Raw genomic sequence first — 21,723 nt, forward strand, 5'->3', positions numbered from 1 at the left:
TTACATTTATTCATTTGGCAGACACTTTTATCCAAAGCGACTTAAAAGTAGTTTTTTTTTACAGTGGCACATTACTGCAGAGCAATCAGGGGTAAGGTGCCTTGCTCATGGGCACTTCAGTCATGACGCTCTAACCACCAGGCCACAGCTGACCCACATCATCATTAGCATTATTTCCACATGCCAATATTTAACCCAAGTCGTATCCACGTGTGGGTGAAATACTCAAATCTATATCTTTTTCTTTCCATTATCATTTATAAACCAAAGATGAATATTCCCTTTTGGCGACAGGCTAGCCCCATTTCACAAAACCTCATTCACTGTAATAGCTCCCGCGGAGCATGAACGACGCGAGCGGCATTTTCTTCGGTCCCCGACCTTGAACCAATTTATATAGCTCTTTGTCGATCCCTTCTACAAATGCATGATTTGAAGTGGTGTGGGCCCCATCGAGCATGGGAGAATACATTTTCTTGAGAGTTCATCGGGGCACGCCGTGTGTCATCTGCTACGGTTGGATTTACAGATATCCCACCGCCTTGCAAAAAAATAGACCAGACTGTATCTCTAAATTTAACTTTGCAAAGACCAGAGGGAGAACAACTGCACAATTGGTTTCAAATCCTGGTTCTAAACAGACTTATCTGCTCGTATATGTAAGACCCGAGCATGGAGGAGATGCTCTGCCCATGGCTTAAACTGTGTGGAAATTAATGCGATAGATTTCGGATTTTCCACTGTAGTTTTTTTCCATTGTGCTTGTGTGCTGCGATTTATTCTCTGGTTTGTGGTAAAAGCGGTTTACTTTTACCTGGTCACAAAGATTGTGATTTGTGTTTTTGATTTGTTTTGCAAGGCATGTTAAAGTTGTAATCCCAAATGGGTTTTGGGTTCACCGACATGGATGCATACCTGAAAACAACGTTAAGGCAATTTGTTTTATATTTACTTTCTCAATAACTTTTTTTCTTACTTTTAACCAATGGTATGGATGTGTATGGTTATCGGTCATTTAAAGGGTTTGAATCGAAAGATAAATTAAAGCAGCTAATGCTAAAGCATCAGGTCAGCGTTCTCATTAAAGCTCAAAAAATATATTCACAGCCCATCACAAGCTTATGTTTTACATAAGATTTTCTTTAAAGACTTTCGCTATATAGAGCTGAAGTAAATACGATATGAAAGACCAAACCCAGTCTGATGTTCTCACCTTGAGAAGGCCCTTTTTTTCGAACGCCTTTCATCTTTATGAATATCACTTTAATCTGTGAATGCAGACTCAGACGAGAATAAGAGAGTGAGCGAGTGAGAGAGGAAGTTAACCGGGGTTTTTGATTGGTTACTCATTGATTGATTCCGGGCCTTTGCCAAGTGTGATTCCGAGACGGGGCGTATTAGGTCACCCTCACACGCAGACTGTGTAACAATTGAAGGTACTCTATGTTGTCATGGTTACAGACACCGAAGCCGTTTGATTTTAAAATCATCACGTTCATGTCCTTTAAATGTCTGTCCCTTTTCATTCTGTGGGAGCTCAAGGAACTGATGAATTGGGAATGTCGTCTGTGTAAATCTGGTCATAATCTAGTCCTAGACCAGGGGCCGGTTGCATAAACTGCTTAGTCTTACAAATTAGTCATCCAATTTTCTTTCTTGAAAACTGGTCATAACTTATTTGAGTCGGTCACATATAATGGTAGATTGGTCTTATTCAAATCTTAAAAGTAAGATTTATTAGTCCCAACTAATTGCTAGTCTGTGAGACTAGTTGTTAAGACACAGTTAACTGGCCCCAGTTGTTATAATTATACTCTTGAATTTTGACTAAAATCTGACTTAGTGAGCCATATCTCAAGCTTGTATTTGCTCTGCATATCTGCAGTATTCCCTATACAGTGAGGTTAATGTGCTATGTTACTTTTCTATGTAATATTATTGATTTGTACAGTATTTGACCATAGTCTATGGGTTAAACGTACAGCATTTCTTTACAATAACAGCACTGTGGTAGTACTATGGTACAAATGATGTCATGATATGGTAAAATCTTAAAACCCTAGTCCCATCCTCATTTATCATGTTCAAACTAAAATAAAGTAAAATCAAACAAAACATGTAATATATATATATATATATATGTGTGTGTGTGTGTGTGTGTGTGTACATTGTTATATTTTGTTTCATTTTAATTTTATATCAAATTTTGTTTCATTTTATTTACATTTAGTCATTTAGCAGATGCTTTTATCCAGCGACTTCAGGAAGCAATAAGCGATATGTCATAAAACAGCAACAGTACGATAGGTGCTAATACAAAGTTACTAGTTTCAACAAAAGCCAGACCACTACCTGTTGAGAGAAGAGAGACGGTAAGTGTTTTTTTATTTTATTAATTGTATTATTTATCTTAGATTATTTTGCACTTTAAAATTGAGTGACGTCTATGAGCAAAAAGTTCAACCGCTTCTTTAATGAATTGGACCTGGTCTCGAGACCCCGGTTGTAGGTCATACTGGTCTAATACATCTCTTGTTATTAATAACAATGCGTTAGCTAAGATTTAGAAACCATTCCATCATTGCACAGAGCAGCGCAGTGTTAAGATTAATTAATCCCTCATTAATCAAAAATAAACTAGATTTATCATTTGCCACTGAAGATTTTGCCCATTATCATGTGTAGTTTGTTATATATTTTGGCTGTCAGAAGCACTTGAGAAGTAAATTATTTCAGCTGAATTATTGACAGTCCATGATTTAGCCGTGCAGCGGAACTAATACCCTTAGAAGCAGATTTATGAAAGCCTTCAATACGTGTTGGAAAATTTCCTCGTAAATTTTCAGCGTGTTGGTCAATGGTTGGATCATGTGGAGTGAACCGACCAATCACGAGTCTTCCTGCTCTGCATTGATCCAGCAATGCGGCCAAAATTCTCTGGTTAATCATAAGGTTCTTTATAAGATGTAAAGAACCACTAAACCAGGACAGACAGGTGAGAAGGGAATCAACAAATTCAAAATTACACTTATACACCCATTATTACATATTTTTTGTATTAACAAAATTGTTGGTTGTTTATTAATATGCACATTTTCGCTATTTTGAAGGTGTCCTTGCATATTAGACAGGGAAGGAGAATGTGTTTTCACCTCGAAAACAAGTGACCCACTTTACCATGAAGACAGTATCACAAAAATTAAATGTTCAGTGTATTATATACTGCTGTGTGATTGTGCAAAGTTGTTTTTGTTCCTTTATCGCAGATCATAGTGAACCACAGAGAAAGTGAAAGAAAAGATAAGAGATCATCTTGTTTTGTTATTGTTTATCTTTTTTCTTCATGCACCGCTCTTTTGTATTTTTAAATGTCTAATAGAGCACAATCTTTGGAAAGCAACATCTGCTGTGTGCCACCCAGTGACCCGTTGCCAGGCCAACGGTGGTAGTGCCCTATTGACACAGCCCTACTGACTCCGTAAGACCATCCAGCGGAGTGCAGCTGCGCCCACATTCGCTCGGCAGCCTGGCCCAGATCCTCGTTTTCCTTCCTCTGCCTAAATCTCTCCATCTGGACTATGAAGGAGACCAGAAGCCTCAAGTAATACATTTTTACTGAGACACTGGTATTTCAAAACAATCTCAGATGCCAGTCCGCTAAAGTGACTGCGCTAAAGCATCCATTAGCTTTCATTTCATTCGCTTGCGTTTCGTTGATGATGATATTAGCAGGCGCTGACTTCTTGTTGATGAAAGCCAAGACTGTTTCTGAGTAGCAGAAGCCCTTGTTCTGCTCCAGGTGGACTCACCTGTTCCATCTCCAGGGATGCAATTATTCTTTTCGTGGCTGCGCGAAGGCGCTTGCGTCCCCAGATGGCTGCGCAGGCAAGCCCTTGCTAATTAGTGATGTCAGCAATTCACTGCTAGCCCTGTTTTCCTTTCTTCCTTTTTGTTTTGCAGTTTCCCTTTTTGGCACCCGTTTCATATTGTTTTTGTTCGCGCTTGCTCGAAACTTTCCTCTGCATATGCATATATCGATAAATGTTTTATTCATTGAAACCGGCCTCCGTCGCGTTCCTGCCGCTCCTCTCTCAATCATCACCTCTCACCGACTTCCTCCTGAACCTAATTTGTGGTATTCACAACATGTTTAGGTAGAAAGAACCGAGTTGGAAATATTATTTCATCCGATTGTTGGGGGTTGGGGGGCTTCCGTAATTTGATGGCTACAGAGATAAGAAACACAAAAGAAGATGCGACAAACTAAAGTTTGCTTCTATGCCGTCCTCCCCATTCTTCTTCTTTTTTTGACACAGTAGGGATCTATTAATGAGTATGCATTGTTAATTGACTGTCTGGGATATGCAGTGGATCAAAACACATGCTGGTTGAAGAACAGGATGTGCGCTCTCGCAAGTTTCAAGCCGGTTTATCGTCCCAGAGGGCGCACGCACCTGCTCTTGAATAATTGCGCCAGTGCCACCGTTTAATTCACCGTTAAAGATAGTTGCTGTAATTAAAACGTTGACTTGGTTCACTCTTTTGTCTATTAAGCTCAAATGGCTTGCAAACAGACGTTTCTGGACGTTCGCGTAGAGAAGCCGAGCTCGTCGGCTGTTGTGGGGTTGTTTTCATGGCTCTGTGTTGTCATGGAGCGAGAAATGATGCAAGGCTTCTGAAACGTGTATCATGCTATATGTCAGATGTTATACGTCATCTGGATAGATGTTGTTTGTGTGTTTGTAAAGGTAATTGGCCTCTCAGTAACGTTGATGAATGAGCATAAGCTCAACGTTTTTCAAACAAAGTTCATAAATATTTTTAACCTGTCCCAGTTTAATATGTAGAGGCAACTCTTAAGTAAACCATTCTTTCATTGTGTAAATATATAATTCATTCATGATTTATTCACCTTAATGTGGCTAAAAACCTGTTTGTGTATCTTTCTTCCTGGGAAGACAATAGAAGATATTTGGAGAAATGTCTCAGTGGTTTTCTGTAGGTATAACAGTTTGGTTTTCAACATTCTTCAAAATATCAGGTTTGAAATGACATGAGGGTGAGTGAATAAAGAATGAGTTTTCATTTTTGTTGAACCATCCCTTTTGACAAAACAGTTCTTGACCACCATTGACTACCAGTTGGAAAAACTTATTTTTTAATTATTTTGTTCTGTTGAACACAAAAGAAGATATTTTGAAGAATGCAGGAAAGCTAACAGTTCTGGGGATTAACAATGAGGGCCAAAAACTGTTCCGTTACAAGCATTCTTAGTTTTTCTCTGTGTTCATCAGAACAAAGAAATGTATACGGATTTGGAACAACTCGAAGGTGAGTAAACAATGACAGATTTGTTATTTTTGGGAGAACTGTCCCTTCAATTGAACTGAATATTGAAAATGTACGTTCCAGTATTGAGGTTGTCATAGAGAATGGATTAAGATGGCTCTGAATTACAAAGACAAGCATTTTTTATCTACATTAACTGAATTGTGCACAATAACACGAGTCCATTGTGATTTCACTTTGAATTTGATATCAAAACCAACCTAAAAACGCTCACATAGGATGTGTATTTTTACCAAACAAATCCAATGAATGTTGTCGGGCGGCGTTTATCTCCAGGTAAAGAGGGAACACATCATAGTGCCTTTGACAGTGAAATAAGCGCCTGTCATGGTCATGTCACAGGGGGAATTAGTGCAGACAGTTGGAGCCGAGATGAAACCTCTCGCTGTTTGATGGGAAGCGATACAAGCCCAATTAAAGCACAAGGGACGGCAGCCGAACATGTGGCAGTGATTCACACGCACTCACCTTTGCTCTTGTCGCGTCCCTTTTGTGTCATGTTCTGTGGATGATATTCTACTCCGCTTGCATCTAGACAGCCATCCGTACTTGGTCACACATGCATACCGCATTCACATCCCAAACAAAGGTTGTAAAGTAATTCACACTTGAACAGTGTTATAAGCATCCACTTGCTGGCTGACTCAATTTGAGATGAAAGAACACACTGGAGATTGGTGTCTTTTTTATATTTGATCATGTTACAAAGCTTTTTGTTTGGATATCATTTATACAAATTCTCAGCTTAGATTTCCCAGCAGGTAGCCACATGATTAGTTTGTTATTTCCATACACATGCATACAAATATCTCTTTATTTATAAATGTATATGTTGTTTGCACTCTCTGGTTCCAAGGATTTTTATTATTATCATTACCCACCGTGGAGTCTATTTGCATTATAGTTTCAGAATGTAATATTACAATTGAAAGTGTTATTATATGAAGCCAGTCTTTGAAAGCACCGCAGAAGAGCCATGGAGATGATTTGTAAACCATATGCAATTTTCTTTACATTGGTTTCAGGGCATTTATTAATTGAACGTTGACTAAAAGTTGCAAAACGCTAGAATTTTAGTTAACGCTCCTGAGGAAAGTCAGTATAAAATGTTATAGAGGAAATTTAGAATTTGTATAATAAGGGACTTGGCACTGAAAAAGTTATTATTTATTATCTTAGAGTTTTTAAAATATTGTTTTCCCATCTCCACAGGGTAGAGAGCAGTTTAAAACTTTGATTAGATGTAGATTAATCTATTCTTGAAATTTTGCATATGGCGAAGAAATCTGGAAATTATTTGTAGATTTACTACTGGGTCTATTTTGGATAAAACATTTTGAATATTATCGGCGGTACAAACACATTTACATTGCTTTTGGCGACACATTCTGCACCCGTCTAAAACGAATGACTTGCTTAGAAGAAGTTTTTTAAAAAGACCCCAGGAAACAAAATTTTGGTTTCTGAACAGGAAGCTTGAAATCTCTCGCTTTGACTCCTGCGAGCAATGCAAGCTGTTCACAAACCACAGAGAAGATTTCAATAAATCTGAACATAAATGGAATTAAATGGATTTCTAAGAAAACAAAAAGACCACTTTGAGCCCGAAACGGTCGTGGTGCTTTTTCCCTTAATGCTACTTGTTTAAATAATGTTTTGAATAATGTGTTTTTTGAAGCATCGTGTGTTCCTTTATGATACACGGATTACCCCCTACTGCTAAAAAACACTTTTCAGTTTGTTGGAGGCTGAAATACGGCTGATGTTCTCCAGGCCGGGGTGAAAATGTTCGCTCTTGGCGCTTGTTAGTAAGCTAGGTGACCTTTAGAGGGGTTTATGTCTGCAACAGTCTGGTTTAGTTAGGCTCCTTTCTGGTTCCTGTATTATTACAGTTTATTTTTAACATTTGTTGGAGATAATTTAGGCAAAGATCAAGGTTGTAAAGGTCGACCTAACACAATGATACATTATTCTCTAATTAGTACAACAAGCTTTAAGTGGACAATTACAGAGATTTTAGAGCGTTATGTAAAAGTGACAATTTCGCCTTAAGATGTGTTTTTATTAGGAAAATCAAGTGACATTTACTTTATACTCCCTTTCTGGGGACACAGTTTTTGGTGGAAACTGACAAGCAATCCTGCGGTTTTAAGCAAATCAAAGTCATGATTTGTATAGCCCTTTCATAAACCTACACTGTTGAAAACAGTAATTTAGCAAACTGTTTTGTTATACAGTTTTTTAACATATCTTTGAAATACGGTAAAAAAGTCAGATTACAGAAACAGACTGCAACTTTACCGTTGGGTGTACACGACACAAATAACATTATTTTACTTTACAAAAAAATGTTTTGGTGCCGCAGCTGATTTTTACCGTTTTTTTACATTGTTGATTCAAAGCATCTGTTTTTCTGAATGATCTGTTTTTTAAGTCACACTACTGAAGGGAAACGTGTGTCTTATTGGTTATCACAATCACATAGACTACCACTTGATATCACACCAGCGTTTTATAATTGCAACTCCAACAGAGAGTCACCTCTCAAGAAGATCTCCGATCGCAACTGAGAGCCGTTAACCGCAAGTCTAATTGCCTGGGATTGACTGCGTTCTATAGCGAAGGCTAAAAACAGACCACGGGTCTTGATGAAAAGCGATGAGCACGCATCCTCGAAACGTTGTTCTGTATCAATCAACACGATTCTGTTACAGTCCCCTTATTTGAATTAATTGATATGTTTTGTCTGCTTGTGGTTTGACTCTTTAACGGCTTACCAGCGTTGGCCTGCTCAACGCCACCGGCTAATAGCTTGTTTTGCAAGCAGGTTGGGTGTCGGTGTAAGTGGAGCGTGCTGATCGCTGTCTCTCTCTGTGTCTCTCAGCAGGCAACACTCTGCAGAGCCCCGTGTTTACGAAGCAACCGGGCAGCATCGTGTTTCCAGTAGACTCCATGGAGAAGAACAAGGAGGTGGTTTTCAGCTGTGAAGCTCAAGGTCACCCGTCTCCTTTTTACAGGTGAGTTAAATCCGGTTGCAAAATCATTGGTCGTCTGCATCAATGCTTTAGAAAATTGCGATGCAGACACTTTGCAATTTTTGTACCAGTGCACATTATACTGAGAGCCAAAAATCATGTCCAACTTTCGAAAAACTGTCTTTGCATCTTAATCAAAGACATCATAAAGGAATGTCCACATTCAAAATGAAAATTCTGTCATGATTGACTCACCCGGTTGTCATTCTAAACCTGTGTGCAAAACAAAAGAAGATATTTAAAAAAATGACATGGTCCCCATTGACCTCTATTGTATGGAACCAATGCCAAGTCATAGGGGACCAACTGTTTCAAAGTATCTTCTTTTGTGTTCTGCAGAAGAAAGAACGTCATACAGGTTTGAAATGACAAGATGGCATGTAAATAATGAAAGAATTCTGAAGGTGAACTATTCTTTTAACAAATGGGAATTTGTGTTACGGTTCTGCTTGGAGTGTAAACTGAAGCTCAGCTTTGGGAAGAATTTGAAGAGGCTTGGCAAAAAATTATACAGCTTGCTGATTCAAGGCCCTGGAGAATGACTGCTGTAGTCAAAAAAGCAAAATGGAATCAACAAAATATTAATAACTGATACAATTATAATCAATTTATGCTTTATTTCTCTTGAGCTCTTGATTTCCATTTTTGGTGTAGTAGAAGAAAACCTGTATTCCCTGATACGATGTAGTTTGCCTTTGACAAATCATTTAAAAAATACCCTTAACAAGTTGTATTTTCCTCACTTTATAGCATGCACCTCATAGTTTTGATGGTTTATTCAATTTCTGTAAATGTAAATATGCCCTCCAGACATCACTTTTAGCTACAACTGCATCAAATGGTGAAAGAACTGTTTGGTTACAAGCATTCTTCCAAATATCTTTCTCTGTGTTCATCAGAACAAAGACATTTAAACAGATTTGGAACAACTTGAGGGTGAGTAAATGAAGACGGAATCTTTATTTTTGGACTTAATTTAAACACCCTATTTTCTTATGAATTAAATAACAGTGCTGATTTATGGGTTGAGATTGGCTGTCAAATTCACTTTCAATCCACCTTTTTCGCAATGCGCGAAATGATCCATTATGCCTTGCTTATGCGCTTATGGCTGATACTTGAGACTTCCGGTAGGCTGCTTTAAGCCCATTCATTTTAAGCTTTTAACGGACACTATAATACTTTTTTGGCATTTAAAACAGCATAATGTCAAAGAGCAGTGTCTAAATGATTTACAAGACCCTAGACCGTAAAAAACAACTTTGTTTCTCACCGTAAGAAGTTGGACAGCGAGATCTACTGGGATGAAGATATTAAACTCCAGCCAGCAGGCACATTTGATATATCTTCTTATGTATGTAGACAGCCAGACTAGCTTTAAATGTATAAAAACACTTTACTCAGCGTTAACAATGGACGAATTCTTTGCCATAACCATCAACAGTTCACATTTCTAAAGCGGAGGTTGCTGAGTCCAGTGTTCTTAACCGGGCAGTCATAATCTAACGTTTATAACCTCACCAAATATAAATAAACCAGATCACAACGCGTTGAATCTTTAATAAAATACAGCTGCGATACAACTGATGTGTTTGTTATACCTACCTTTATTTATAGAGCTACAATGCCGACTTGGCCAAATATACATGAAAATACTTTTAAATAGTGTGTATTTCCTGCGTCATCCGCAGTTTGAACACAGCGCAACTGTAATATTAAACTTAAATATAACTTGAATATTAAACATAAAAGTTAATTTGCTATTATAATAAATTCTGATGTCACTTAGGCCTTAGGATGTATGCTTCATGTGTAAATAGTGATGTACTACGGAATATTAATAATCACAATATGTTGTGATGGTTTTGAGAGTCAGAGCTAAGACCGAACCGTCTTTACGTGTTATTTACTTAACGCTCTTGTTGTGTCACGTCTAAAGGTTTTCTGAGCTTTCTGTGGCTGTTGTGACAGCCTTTTACCGCAATAATGATTCGAGAAACTTTATTAACCATCAACAGAAATGTCCTCTAACATAGTAACAAGTACAAAACGGAAGTGCGCCGCATCAAACAGGAAGTCACTCGCCCACCATGGAGACGTCAAGAAAAAGTTAACAGGCACTTTGCAAAGCATGTGTTACATTAAGACGGGTTCCGAAAACGCTCCATGCTGAAATGTGCCTTGTTAACTGTAAAGGTCAAACTGAAACGACGAAGGACCGTAAAATTACATTGCCCACTTATCTACAGTATATGTTATTCTTTTTCAGCTTTTCTGTTTAAAATCAATTATTTTGTATTCCTCGACTCGGCAGACAGATTGTTTATAGTGACACCTCAGAAATTCACCACCTATTTTGCAGGTAACCTGCAATTTTATTTTAACCGTGGGAGAAAGGCAAACGTTACAGATTGCAACAGAGATAAAGATAAAAAAAGTGCTTTGCATAATTACATAAATCCTACTCAGACAGTTAGACCTAACCGAAAGACCTTGAAGGTCACTATGGTTATGCACACATATTCATAAAAAATCTAGTTTTATTCTTCCACACAAACGTTTTGATTTATCAATAGTTAAATGTGTTCCTTACTACTGTATTTTAATGAAATGTCTGGTTCAATAGCTTCAGATTAACGTTTACCTCCCGGGCTTCGGATCCATGCGCTTTCCCGAATTGATCAAGCTTAATGGAAAGGCTAATCAAGGGCTTCCTGTTTCCTGTCAGGACAGCTGAATCATGGAGCCTTTTGATGGATGTCCCTCTGTTGGCAGGTCTAGTGTCCATCACTTTCAAAGTGCATTAATTTCAACCTCCCGAACCGCTCTCATCCTGCGCCGTGGCTAATTCAGCCTGCAAGCCTAGGCCGTCCTTCCCTGGTGCCTGTTTCATTACACGTTATTTAAGCTTGTGCACAAGCCCCGAAGATAATCAAAGCTGTGACTAGTTTTTGAGCGGGGGCATCTGGCATGCTGTCCCCTTTTTGGAAGAAGGTTTTAGTAAGGGATGCGTTATGCGGGAAGATTTAATGTGCGCAACAGATCCTCAGAATGTCTCCTGAGACAGATGGTGTTGTGTAGCGCCGCGCCATGTCTGAACACCAGCACCTAAAAGTCTACGCTCAGTAAATGGAGCGTCAGGTTAAAGCTATCATGGCTGCGAGAGGATATCGTCATCATGCCTTTGTTTTATTGTGTTCTGGCTTGTCTCTTTATGCCAAATGGATCCCCCAAAATGTCATGACAGAATTTGCATTTTTGAGTGGAGTATCCCTTTAAGAATGACTTTTGTTGGTGTAACGTAATGTTGTCAGATCATTTTATTTAGTGTTATCTTTAATCTTTTATGAACAGTCATCGAAATGACATTTGTATTTATCTTTTATATTCTTTTCTTTTTATATACATGTTTCTAATACTTATAAAGCCCTTTGCTGTAAAGATGTATGCTTAAATGCATTTATTTTTCAAACTAAAGCTTGCATGTACTTACAGTGCATTTAAGGCCCTATACATTCAATACATTTCTTTCATTTTTTCAAACCCTTGACCTTGCATTGCTGTTGCCACACCGCTTTAAGAACAACTTAAAATGTGATCGAAAGCAGACTACAAGCTTCCAGACCTGAGAACTCCTTCAATACCCTTTTAAAAGTACCCGGTGGCATGTCATGAAGTTGGTTCAGAGAATGCCCAGAGCGTCAATTATTGTGTTCTATCTGTCTGTCTGTCAACCATTCATTTATATTTAAGACCACAAGTTAAACCACAGAAGTCCTTAGACGCCAGACTCTTGATCTGAGCTTTGTAACACCCACAGTGTCTGTAAGAGAACAGTGAAGAGGTGGAATAATTGAAGTTTAACAACTTATTGTAAATTATACTGCCAGGCTCACTTCATCTGAAAACGCCAACCTCTCCTTTTACTTAAGACAACCCTTCCTCACTTTACAGACAGCTTCTGATTCACTGCTCATCAATACCTCGGCGCGAGACATGAAAGAGAGCTGAGAACGCTACAGCGTACCCTTGCGTCACCTCCACACAAAGTTAAGGAAGAATTGTCAATCAAAGTGTTTATGGCCTGTAGCCATAGTTACAGCAGCAGATGGGATATGGTTATATTTTTTTACCCGATGCAAACTGTTTTTTGACGTGCTGTCACATAGCAGAAATTCTCATTTGGATGCTGATAATTGATCTTTAGAAATGAAGTTATTACATTTCGGAGGGAAGGAGGAGATATTTCTGGCCCCCTGATGAAACAAGAATGAAGTATTGGCAAAGTGTGAACATGCAAATGTGTCACACAAAAAAAAAACTCGGAGATAAAGAAAACAGCACAGGCTGTCTGTGACACGAACTGGATGTTTTGTCACTCAAGATGGAGACTGTAGGTGGTGAAACTTTCATTTCTTACAGGTGCGGAGGGGTTAGTAATAACTGTTGACATGCACTCATACCATTCTTTTGTTCTCAATGCGACGTTATTTTATATAATTAGATGGCATTGCACCGAAGTAACATTGCAACATTTCTTTTGCGAGTTTAATCCCACCACAGATATTGTGTCGTCATTATTCTCAATTCTGAACATGCTTTTACACTTCAAAAACCACCAGCTGCTCTTAGAAAGTATTTCAACAAGAAACTCCTGAAATTGTATTGTTAGAGAACTTTTGGTTGGCTTTACTCAGTACTTACATTGAGCTGAAAAAGCCAACCTGAAACTAACGGAAATCAGCAATAAAGTATATCTTGGTGTTTTTAGACATGTTTCCAATATACAGTATGTCTGTATATCTCAATATACAGCCATGGAAAAGATCAAGTGACCATTCAAAATTGGATTTTGTAGATGGATTTTGGCCATTCCAGTCCAGTTTATGTTAAATTTCAACAGACCTCAGAATCAAACCTCAGGAGTCCCATAAAATCATCCAACTTGTTTTTTGCAGCATTTTTTTACCTGTTTCTCCAGTTTTCATTTTCTGCGTATAAATGCAAATAGAAATGCTTTATTTGAGATTTGTGAGAAATATTGTTTGTATTTGGCAGAATGAAACAAACATGATCATTTTACCTATACACAAATTTAGAAAAACTGAAAATAATTTTGAAAGGGTTTCGTCATTTTTTCGCGTTTGTATATCAATATATCTCAGAAAACTTGGAAGTGTCACTATTTGAATTGCGTAAGGCAAGAAGTAAAATTCTGATGTAAAATTATGTTTCAATAGTTCATAAAACATTAGACACGTGAGAGTATCTAGAGTTTGCTTAATTTTATATCATCTGCCAAATCAATAAAATATATTTTTTTCTATACATTAAACCAGCCCTAATTATTAAGGAACATCAAATTTATCGAATTATCGAAATATTGAAAGACACAATATAGAGCTGCATCAATATTACTTCTAAGGTTAACCTTCACCTGCATGAACCGCCTTATGTGAAGAGTCATTGTGTGTAAATGACCTTGTTTTCAGGGCATTAGGGAGATTCTGTTTTTGTTTAGGGAAATAAGAAGCATTTGTATACAAATACGAAAACCAGCTAAGAAAACAAGACGTGGAACTACAAAGGCCCTTTAGGAAAGACCAGTAGCAATGTACCACATGCTGAACTGGATACTTTAGCATTGGCTTTCTCGGCTTCAATCAAAGCTCCAGTGTGTCATTTTTTGGTGGATCTATTGACAGAAATAAAATATAAAATACATAACTATGTCTTCAAAGGTGTACAAAGACCTTACATAATGAAACGTTGTGATTTATTACCTTGGAATGAGCTATTTCTGTCTACATACACCGCGGAATCCCTTGCATTGATTTCGACATGTTGTTGAATAAAATTGTCCTAAACAGACAAACTACTCTACAGAGCTTGTTTCGTAAATACGTTATCTCCTCCGACAAAAAAGTGAAAACGTGACTAAATCGTAGTTCTGTGTCAGACACACTAGTGCTTTAAAAGGGGGGAGGGATGAAGTGAGCGTTGGTTGCAATTCGCAACCTCACCACTATATGCCACTAAATGTCATACACTGGACCATTAAAGGAATAGTTCATGCTAAATTCACCAATTTGTGAATTGTTTTGCATTATAGTTGGTTAGGATGCAGTTTGAGGTTGTTTGTTTTACCGGGCTGGGTTAAACTTTTATTTTAATTTCAGCAGAAAGATAGGAAAACTTACAGAGGAAGTGAGACGTTCCATTGGGAGGATGTGAGAGAGATGATGTATTAGTTATTGACGACAAACCATGCAAGGAGATCAATAAAATGTTTCTATTTCTGGCACTGCGCCACACAATAGCATTGACCTTTTTGTCTTTTTCAAAAGGCGACACTTACTAATAATATTTTATTAGTTTCTTGTTATAATTTATACACACGCACACACACACACACAAACACACTTCAATATCTTAGAAGGTATATTTTTGAAGACCTCTCAAAGATGCATGGTTTTCATGATAAGATAATAACCATGCACAGCCCTTAATCCTACCTCCAAACTTACACACGAAATACTGTTGATTATTATTATTGAATTCAACAGAAAACTTGATTTATGAGCCTTTCAAATAGAAAGGAGCATTTCAGATGTCTTCAAAGTTTGATTTTAATATGTTTAATTGTATTAGTGTGGACATATTCAATAATCGTCCTTTTCAAGGCAAACATGTATACACGCACACACACACTTCGATATATCTTCTAAACACTGCCAGTGTCAAAAGTAAAAAGATATTTCATACACTGGTTTATACATGATCCATGGGTTTAGGGCTCTAGAAAGATGAAACACTGAAATTTGTCTGTATTGATCGGGCAGCCTGTATATATTAATAATGCTTTTTGATAGGATGTGTCTTCAGCTGTTATCTTAAACATATTATATCCTTCAATAATCTCTGTAAATTCCCACCGTGATGACACGCCGAGTGCAATGCCGTGGTGTGCGCTGACTGTATTTCTTTTAATTGGTCTTCTGCAATGATGAACCTCAGATTTGATGGTGTGTGACTTGGTGTCCAAAAGATGAATGGTCACAAACCGTGGCATTGTGGGCATTAATCTTGATATAGGAAAGACAACAGGCCTCTGGATTTGCAGGACTGGTTGCTTTTCATTTAGCAAACAAGCTTTATGCTACTTTGTTTCATTTTACAGCGTATTAATTGCAGGGACAGTCCCTTTGGAGTTAGTGTAGTGTGCCAAGTGCTTTAATCACGGGTCTAATGATACGAGTAAATCTAAGCAACTCTGTGGAGTTCACCAGTTTTCTTGCCGTTGGATCACACTTGGAACTTTTGTTTCACCAGCCCAGATTTGTGCCCAGGCTGCCAGCACTCGTTTGGCACGTCGATGCAAAAAATTTCCCTCGAATGTTAACATCACTGCAGTGTCTGCTTCCTGCCATATGTTTTCTTAATAAACTTTATTTTTAAGTTAAGCTCAGACATAAGGTTTGTAACGTTATTTTAGCAGCCCACGTTTTTAAAAGCTACTCAGAAATAAGGTATATTTATTTAATATTGTAAACAGTGGCCTTAAAGGTTTTTGGACAATTAAGCCTAAGAAATGTCACTTTGTATCTATAAAAAGTGACATTTTATCTCATTTACGACATGCATATGTCCAGATACTCAAGGTTACTATAGACTAAAGACTATATTTCATAGTTTTCAGTTATATTTTATTCATGTAAGCTTATAGTAAATTTCTGAGAAGAATAGAAAAAAGTTAAATATTTATACAGTAGTTTAGCTGTATTATAGAGAAAGGAAAAATGTTATGAGAAATATTTGAGTTGTATTCTTTTGATGGCAGGTATAATTGTAAATCTGAGCATAGATTAAGACATCACTAAGACTTCTTCTGTCACTTCTCTCAAGAGTAAAATCTAAGATGCAAGAGGCATTTAATCTTCATAGCTGTCGGAAAGAAACAACCGAGACATTTAAAACATTTGTCTGATTTCGTTTTCCTACATGTAGTTTCACCAGATGTTCTGTTTCCCAGTAGATATTTGTAGTTCTTTCCTTCTCCAGCTCTTATCTAAATCGTGCTCCCTTGTTTTGTAGGTGGAAACTTAATGGAACCTTGATCAACCCTAAACCTGGATCTCACCACAGCCTCTCTGGAGGCAACCTTCGCATCACCCATCTCAACAAAGACGAGGACGCCGGGACCTACCAGTGCCTCGCATCCAACTCCTTTGGGACTATCGTCAGCAGGGAGGCCAGTCTAACCTTTGCATGTAAGTCTCTGATCTTTGATCAAACCAGCAGCACTGTTCAGGTCCAAACAAGCAGAACATCAAGACCTGACAGTGTGAACCTGTATGCTGGCCCTTGTTTTCCCTGCAGATAACATGGTAAAAATGAAAATACATGTACATCCCTAAGGAGAGCCTGGCATACTAGAGAGGCCTTTTTTTCTCTCATCCCTGTTTCTTTATCGCTCTGTCACACACAAACACACACACACTTGTATCCAGGTTGTTCAAGGGCCAGGTTCAGTGACCATTTATAGAGACGGATAATGAGACTAAATAAATGAGGTTCAGGTTTTGCTAAGCTTGTTACGGTTGTTTTGAACGTTATGACTGACAGCTAAATTGTTGCCAAATACTAACATAAAACTAAAGTTAAATCCACCAAATTAAGCATTCAACTTGTTGAAAACAATGAAGCATACGGTTTTGTGTAAATGCTAATATAGTCATTGTCAGTTACCTCTATCGGTCTTCGTGTAATCTGCACCGATTGGTTGACTCGTTTTAGAATACAGCATCACTAACAAATAACCGATTGGTCTTTCCAATTGAATTCTGATTCACCACATTCCCAGCAAGGCCATTTCTAATCCAACGGTGTTGGCATCCCCGGGCAGGACCAATCTAATTCCTCGGAGGAAAGGGTGGGGGGTTGCCGACAACGTAAGACGATTGGCTGACAGATCCATCAATCGTCTGTCTCTGACCTTACTAAGCTCCGGTTGTTGTCGCATGGTGGGGGCACGTGTCTCTTACAGCTTCACATCCATCTTCTTTATTACGCTCTCCATAGCTTAATTAACTCCACCGCATGATGGAGTGCTGCGGGTTCAAGAGAATAATTTAAAGGGCAGCTGATGTTATTAAATGGGATATTTTCTAATTTGGTGTCTAATGCTGGAGAATTTGTCGGAGGCGATGGCGTGCATGAGAATATGTAAAGGTGGAATCGAGAAGTCACATCTCCGACTTTAATTCTTCAAACGTTCTAATGCGGTAAAGTGGAGACGCTGCTTTCGGTGCTTTAGACCACATCGTAAAGCAGCTTTTAGAGAGGCCGTAAAATCAAACTTGAGGTTTTGTGGCTTTTTGTCCATGTGTTTAAACTTTAAGGTCATCTATATGCCGTTTGGAATTTGATGGGCCCTATCGTTAAGCAGGCGCGACGCGAGTGTATAATTCTAGTTTCAGTCCGACGCAGTTATCGTTTTCACGTCCTTCGCCATGTTGTTTAAATAGCAAATGCATTTGCGCCAATTTGTGCACCGGTGGGCGTGCTGGTCTGAAGACGAGGTGTGTTTGGGCGCATTGTTGGCGCGTTTTTGAGGCAACTGAAATAGAAATAGACCGCGCCCCTGCAAACAGAAACCTGGTCTAAAGTCAATGGCGCAATATGTATGCTCCTATAGGCGGGTGCACAGCACGCTTACATCCTGCTTATTACACACAGCGGGACGCACAGCGGCACACAGACATAAATAAATAGAAGGACTACAGCGTAAAAGATTATTATTGTGTACATAAAGATAAAAAATACGGCTTGCCCTGTAGATGGTCTGAGGTTAAAGCTCACGAGCAGATGCGTTTCCTCTCTGGCGAAGCGTTCGGTCTTTGCTCTTGCAAATTCCGCCGCGTAAACAGCGAATCTGGAATCGGAGATGAGACTCTGACTGGTTTACTGCTCATTTTGCCCAAAACACACCCATGATTCATTAGGAGAATAGGGACAACCCTTTTAGACCATGCACCTTGCACGCTTCCCTTCCTTAAACTAGCAAAAGTGGATTCGGTAATGCCCACTTACGCTCTGCGCCATTCGCTTTAGACTATGCGCTCCCACTAAATTAAAAATACCTTCTTATGTTGTTATTGTAAATAGACAACTGGCAGCTTTCTGCTAGTGCTGAGTTAAAAAAAAATTATAGGTACCGTTTGAACTTCTTGTGTCTTACAGACTACATTTGTCTATAAACAGTTCTGCCTTTTCTTTCCGAATAAATGTCTGTTGAAAATCACTTAATGTGTGAAAATACGTTTACAGTTACTGTGGTGTAAGCTTGTACGGTGCATTTGTGTGCTTTCAATTGATCAAAAGTACAGGTTATAAAAGAGACTTTCATTGAACGTGATAAAATGTTTTTTTCTCATTCCCTCTGAATAGGATTGGATGAATTAAGCAGATATTGAAAGGCTTGTCAGTAGATGCATAGGAAATGAGAAAAATTGTCAGTTTCAATGCGACGGTCCCTAAAGCAGTAATTGCATTCTGGGAATTGCAAAAAGTTTTTAATTAAAACGCCACTGATAGAGACGACCGTGTGCTGCTTCTTAATCGTATTTCACATATACAGCTTTTTCATTTTCATGTTTTCTGGGGTCTTCGAGAAGACCCCGATTGTAATGTGCCATTGCAATTAAAGGGCCTGTGACAAAATTAGGTAATGCATCTGTATTATTACAAACATTGTGGTCTCAGGTAGAATAAAGCATTTTTGCAACTTTATCTATGTTGTTATTTATCTGGAGATTCAAGGGGCTAGTTGTCACAGGGGCAAGTTGTCACAGAGGCTACAACTCTGTAGAGACAGTCCACTCGTAGTATGAATACTTTTTGCGTGATAATTTAAACACTAAGTGATGTACATACATCTGATACATTTTTCCCTCCAAACTAAAATTTGTTTTATATCCATCGTACTTTAGAATGTACGGTTTTTACATAAAGACAATTATCAACTTTATTATGACAAAAAATATCACCGTTACTGTTTTTGGGACATGGATATACGTTTGTTTGTTTTTTGGTATTGCTCAAGCTTGTTCCAGCAAGTCTTTTTTTTGGGATAAAAGCTTTTAGAATTGTCTTTCAAAAAGAAATGTATTCAAAGAAATTTGAACAGTAGTTAAAAGAGTGACAAGGAAAGAGAGAGCTCGAGACACCATTTTATCAGCAGACGTGGAATATCTTAAAGGATTTCCTTTTATTCTGTCCCATTTCACAGTTAAAAACGGCTGGATTTTTCCAGGCGGTCTGATGAGAGCGTTTCATCTACTTCCTGTGGTGGGAGGGTCGTGTGAATCACCAGTCTTTATAAAGACACAGCGGCTTACGAGAAGCACGATAAGTTATGCTGGCATTTAAAAATCGCCCACGGCGTATGATAGTCAGGTTCATTTGGATTACTGTACATCCCGTCAGATCACTTGGGAGGAGCTGGAAGTTCCTCAGCCGCCTCGTTTTTCTTCATTCTCAGCTGTTATGGATTGCATCATGGGAAATATCTCATGTGACATTAGGTTATGGCTACAGTACAACCTTTCTCGTTGTTATTTCCAAATCTGTTTTATACCTGTTATCACTTATATTATTATAATAAGTGCCAATTCAAGTATTTAGGTAAAGAAAAACAATTCTCAAAATAATACCTCAATGGTTACACATCTCCAAAGCTTAATTGGTCATTGTGTGAATTGATCGTGTTTGTATAAATTAATGATATATGGGTAGTTGACAAATAAAGTGTCTAGTGTGTCCTATGGTGTGACAGCAAAAATTTTGAAAAAAATGGTAATATTATATTATCCTATAATAGTAATATTTATATTTATAATTAAAATATTAAATGGCATGAGAGATATATATCTTCATTGTTAATTTTTTTCTTTTGCTGCCACACCAGGACACACAGGACAGTTTACATACACAGTATATATTTGGCAATGTACAAATAATGTAAATGATAGTATTTATGTATCAAAATTAATTATAAAAAAAGGTTTAACATTTCTAGTTTAGCTTGGCTCTAAGGGCAGATATGTAAATAGTACATTACACTGTACTTTTAATAGTAAACTATAGTATATACATACATATAGCATATAATTGTAGTAAACTTAAGTATATTTCTAGTTTACATAGTATATTTGTAGTTTATCTACTGCGGTAATATTTAACAAAACCTACTTTGGATGTTGTTCACAGATGTAAAATGTTTATTAAACAAGTATCTATCTATCATGATAATTATAGGATTTTTGGTTATGTGCATGCGTTGTCTCCGTTGATATTGTATAACACTGTATTTTCTTAGCATTACTGGCTCAGTGAATGCCATCTGGATCAGCCCAAATGGCGATGGGATGTATTCTTTTGTAAAGTTGTCCTTTCCAGCAAGTGGTTGATGCTGCATGCATTATGGCACATTTCTTCAGGGGAACTAGAGAAGGGAATGCTTTCAGCTGTGTAGTATTGAAAGAAGCATGTGATGAACTTCCCTCTCTGTTTTGTATCGCACACAGCCCTTCTTTTGAAAACCCTTCAGTTGCGTGCTATCCGGAAGAAAACAGCCCCCTGAGTACTTTAAACAACAATAGTCCCTTTGCTCTTTTTGGTTTGCGTAGATGGAATAGCCAGCAGCACCTCTTGTAACCCCCCACTACAGACACACAAAATAAATAAATAAATGTAGTCACATGAAGATGCAGTTGTCAGTAAGGTAAACCTCTAGCGATGTGAACCGGCCCGCCTCCCTCTCTCTCCGCGTGACCATATGTCCCCTCTTAAAATCACTTCGGCTTTTATCTCTATCCAAAATATACCCAAAAAGACTTATTTTTTTTCTCGACTCAAATTAATTCACTACCTTAGATGTCGAATGTGTTTGTCCACTTTGTTCTTGTAGGCTCTCAATTTTATGGCTTCTGTTAGGCTTTTATCTAACATCCTCTGTTTCATTGACATGAAAGTGCCAGTCTGGCCCTTTGTTGCCTTCCCATCATCCCGAGATTGAATCCAATAGGCTTATAATCATGAGTGCCCAAGTGCTGTTTTTTGGGGGGGGTTGGTTGTTCGCTTTTCGTCGTGTAGTTATACATTGGGTTTGTGCTTGAAGTTTAGTCACAATTAACTTAAAGAATGAAACTACAATTTTAGCTTTTTTTGGCAACATAATATTAACACTTCTGGAGCTGAGCATGGCATGCATGGTACAAAAATGTGCGTCATCTTGCTATACTGTTTAAACTGCAAGATGTATTATGTGTAATATTTT

The 21,723-nt window shown here is 38.0% G+C and overlaps 1 protein-coding gene across 2 annotated transcripts in view; it reads left to right on the forward strand.

The window, feature by feature from the left end:
• The window catches only part of cntn4 (contactin 4), a 161,752-nt gene that overhangs the window by 67,967 nt on the left and 72,062 nt on the right, over nt 1-21,723 (forward strand). For both annotated transcript variants that reach the window (XM_079460380.1, XM_079460381.1), the window contains exons 3-4: nt 8,234-8,366; nt 16,479-16,654. In XM_079460380.1, coding sequence (XP_079316506.1) covers nt 8,234-8,366; nt 16,479-16,654 — 309 coding nt within the window. The remainder of the gene's footprint in view (nt 1-8,233; nt 8,367-16,478; nt 16,655-21,723) is intronic.

Source organism: Barbatula barbatula (assembly GCF_947034865.1).
Source record: "Barbatula barbatula genome assembly, chromosome: 7".
NCBI classification, from domain to species: Eukaryota; Metazoa; Chordata; class Actinopteri; order Cypriniformes; family Nemacheilidae; genus Barbatula; species Barbatula barbatula.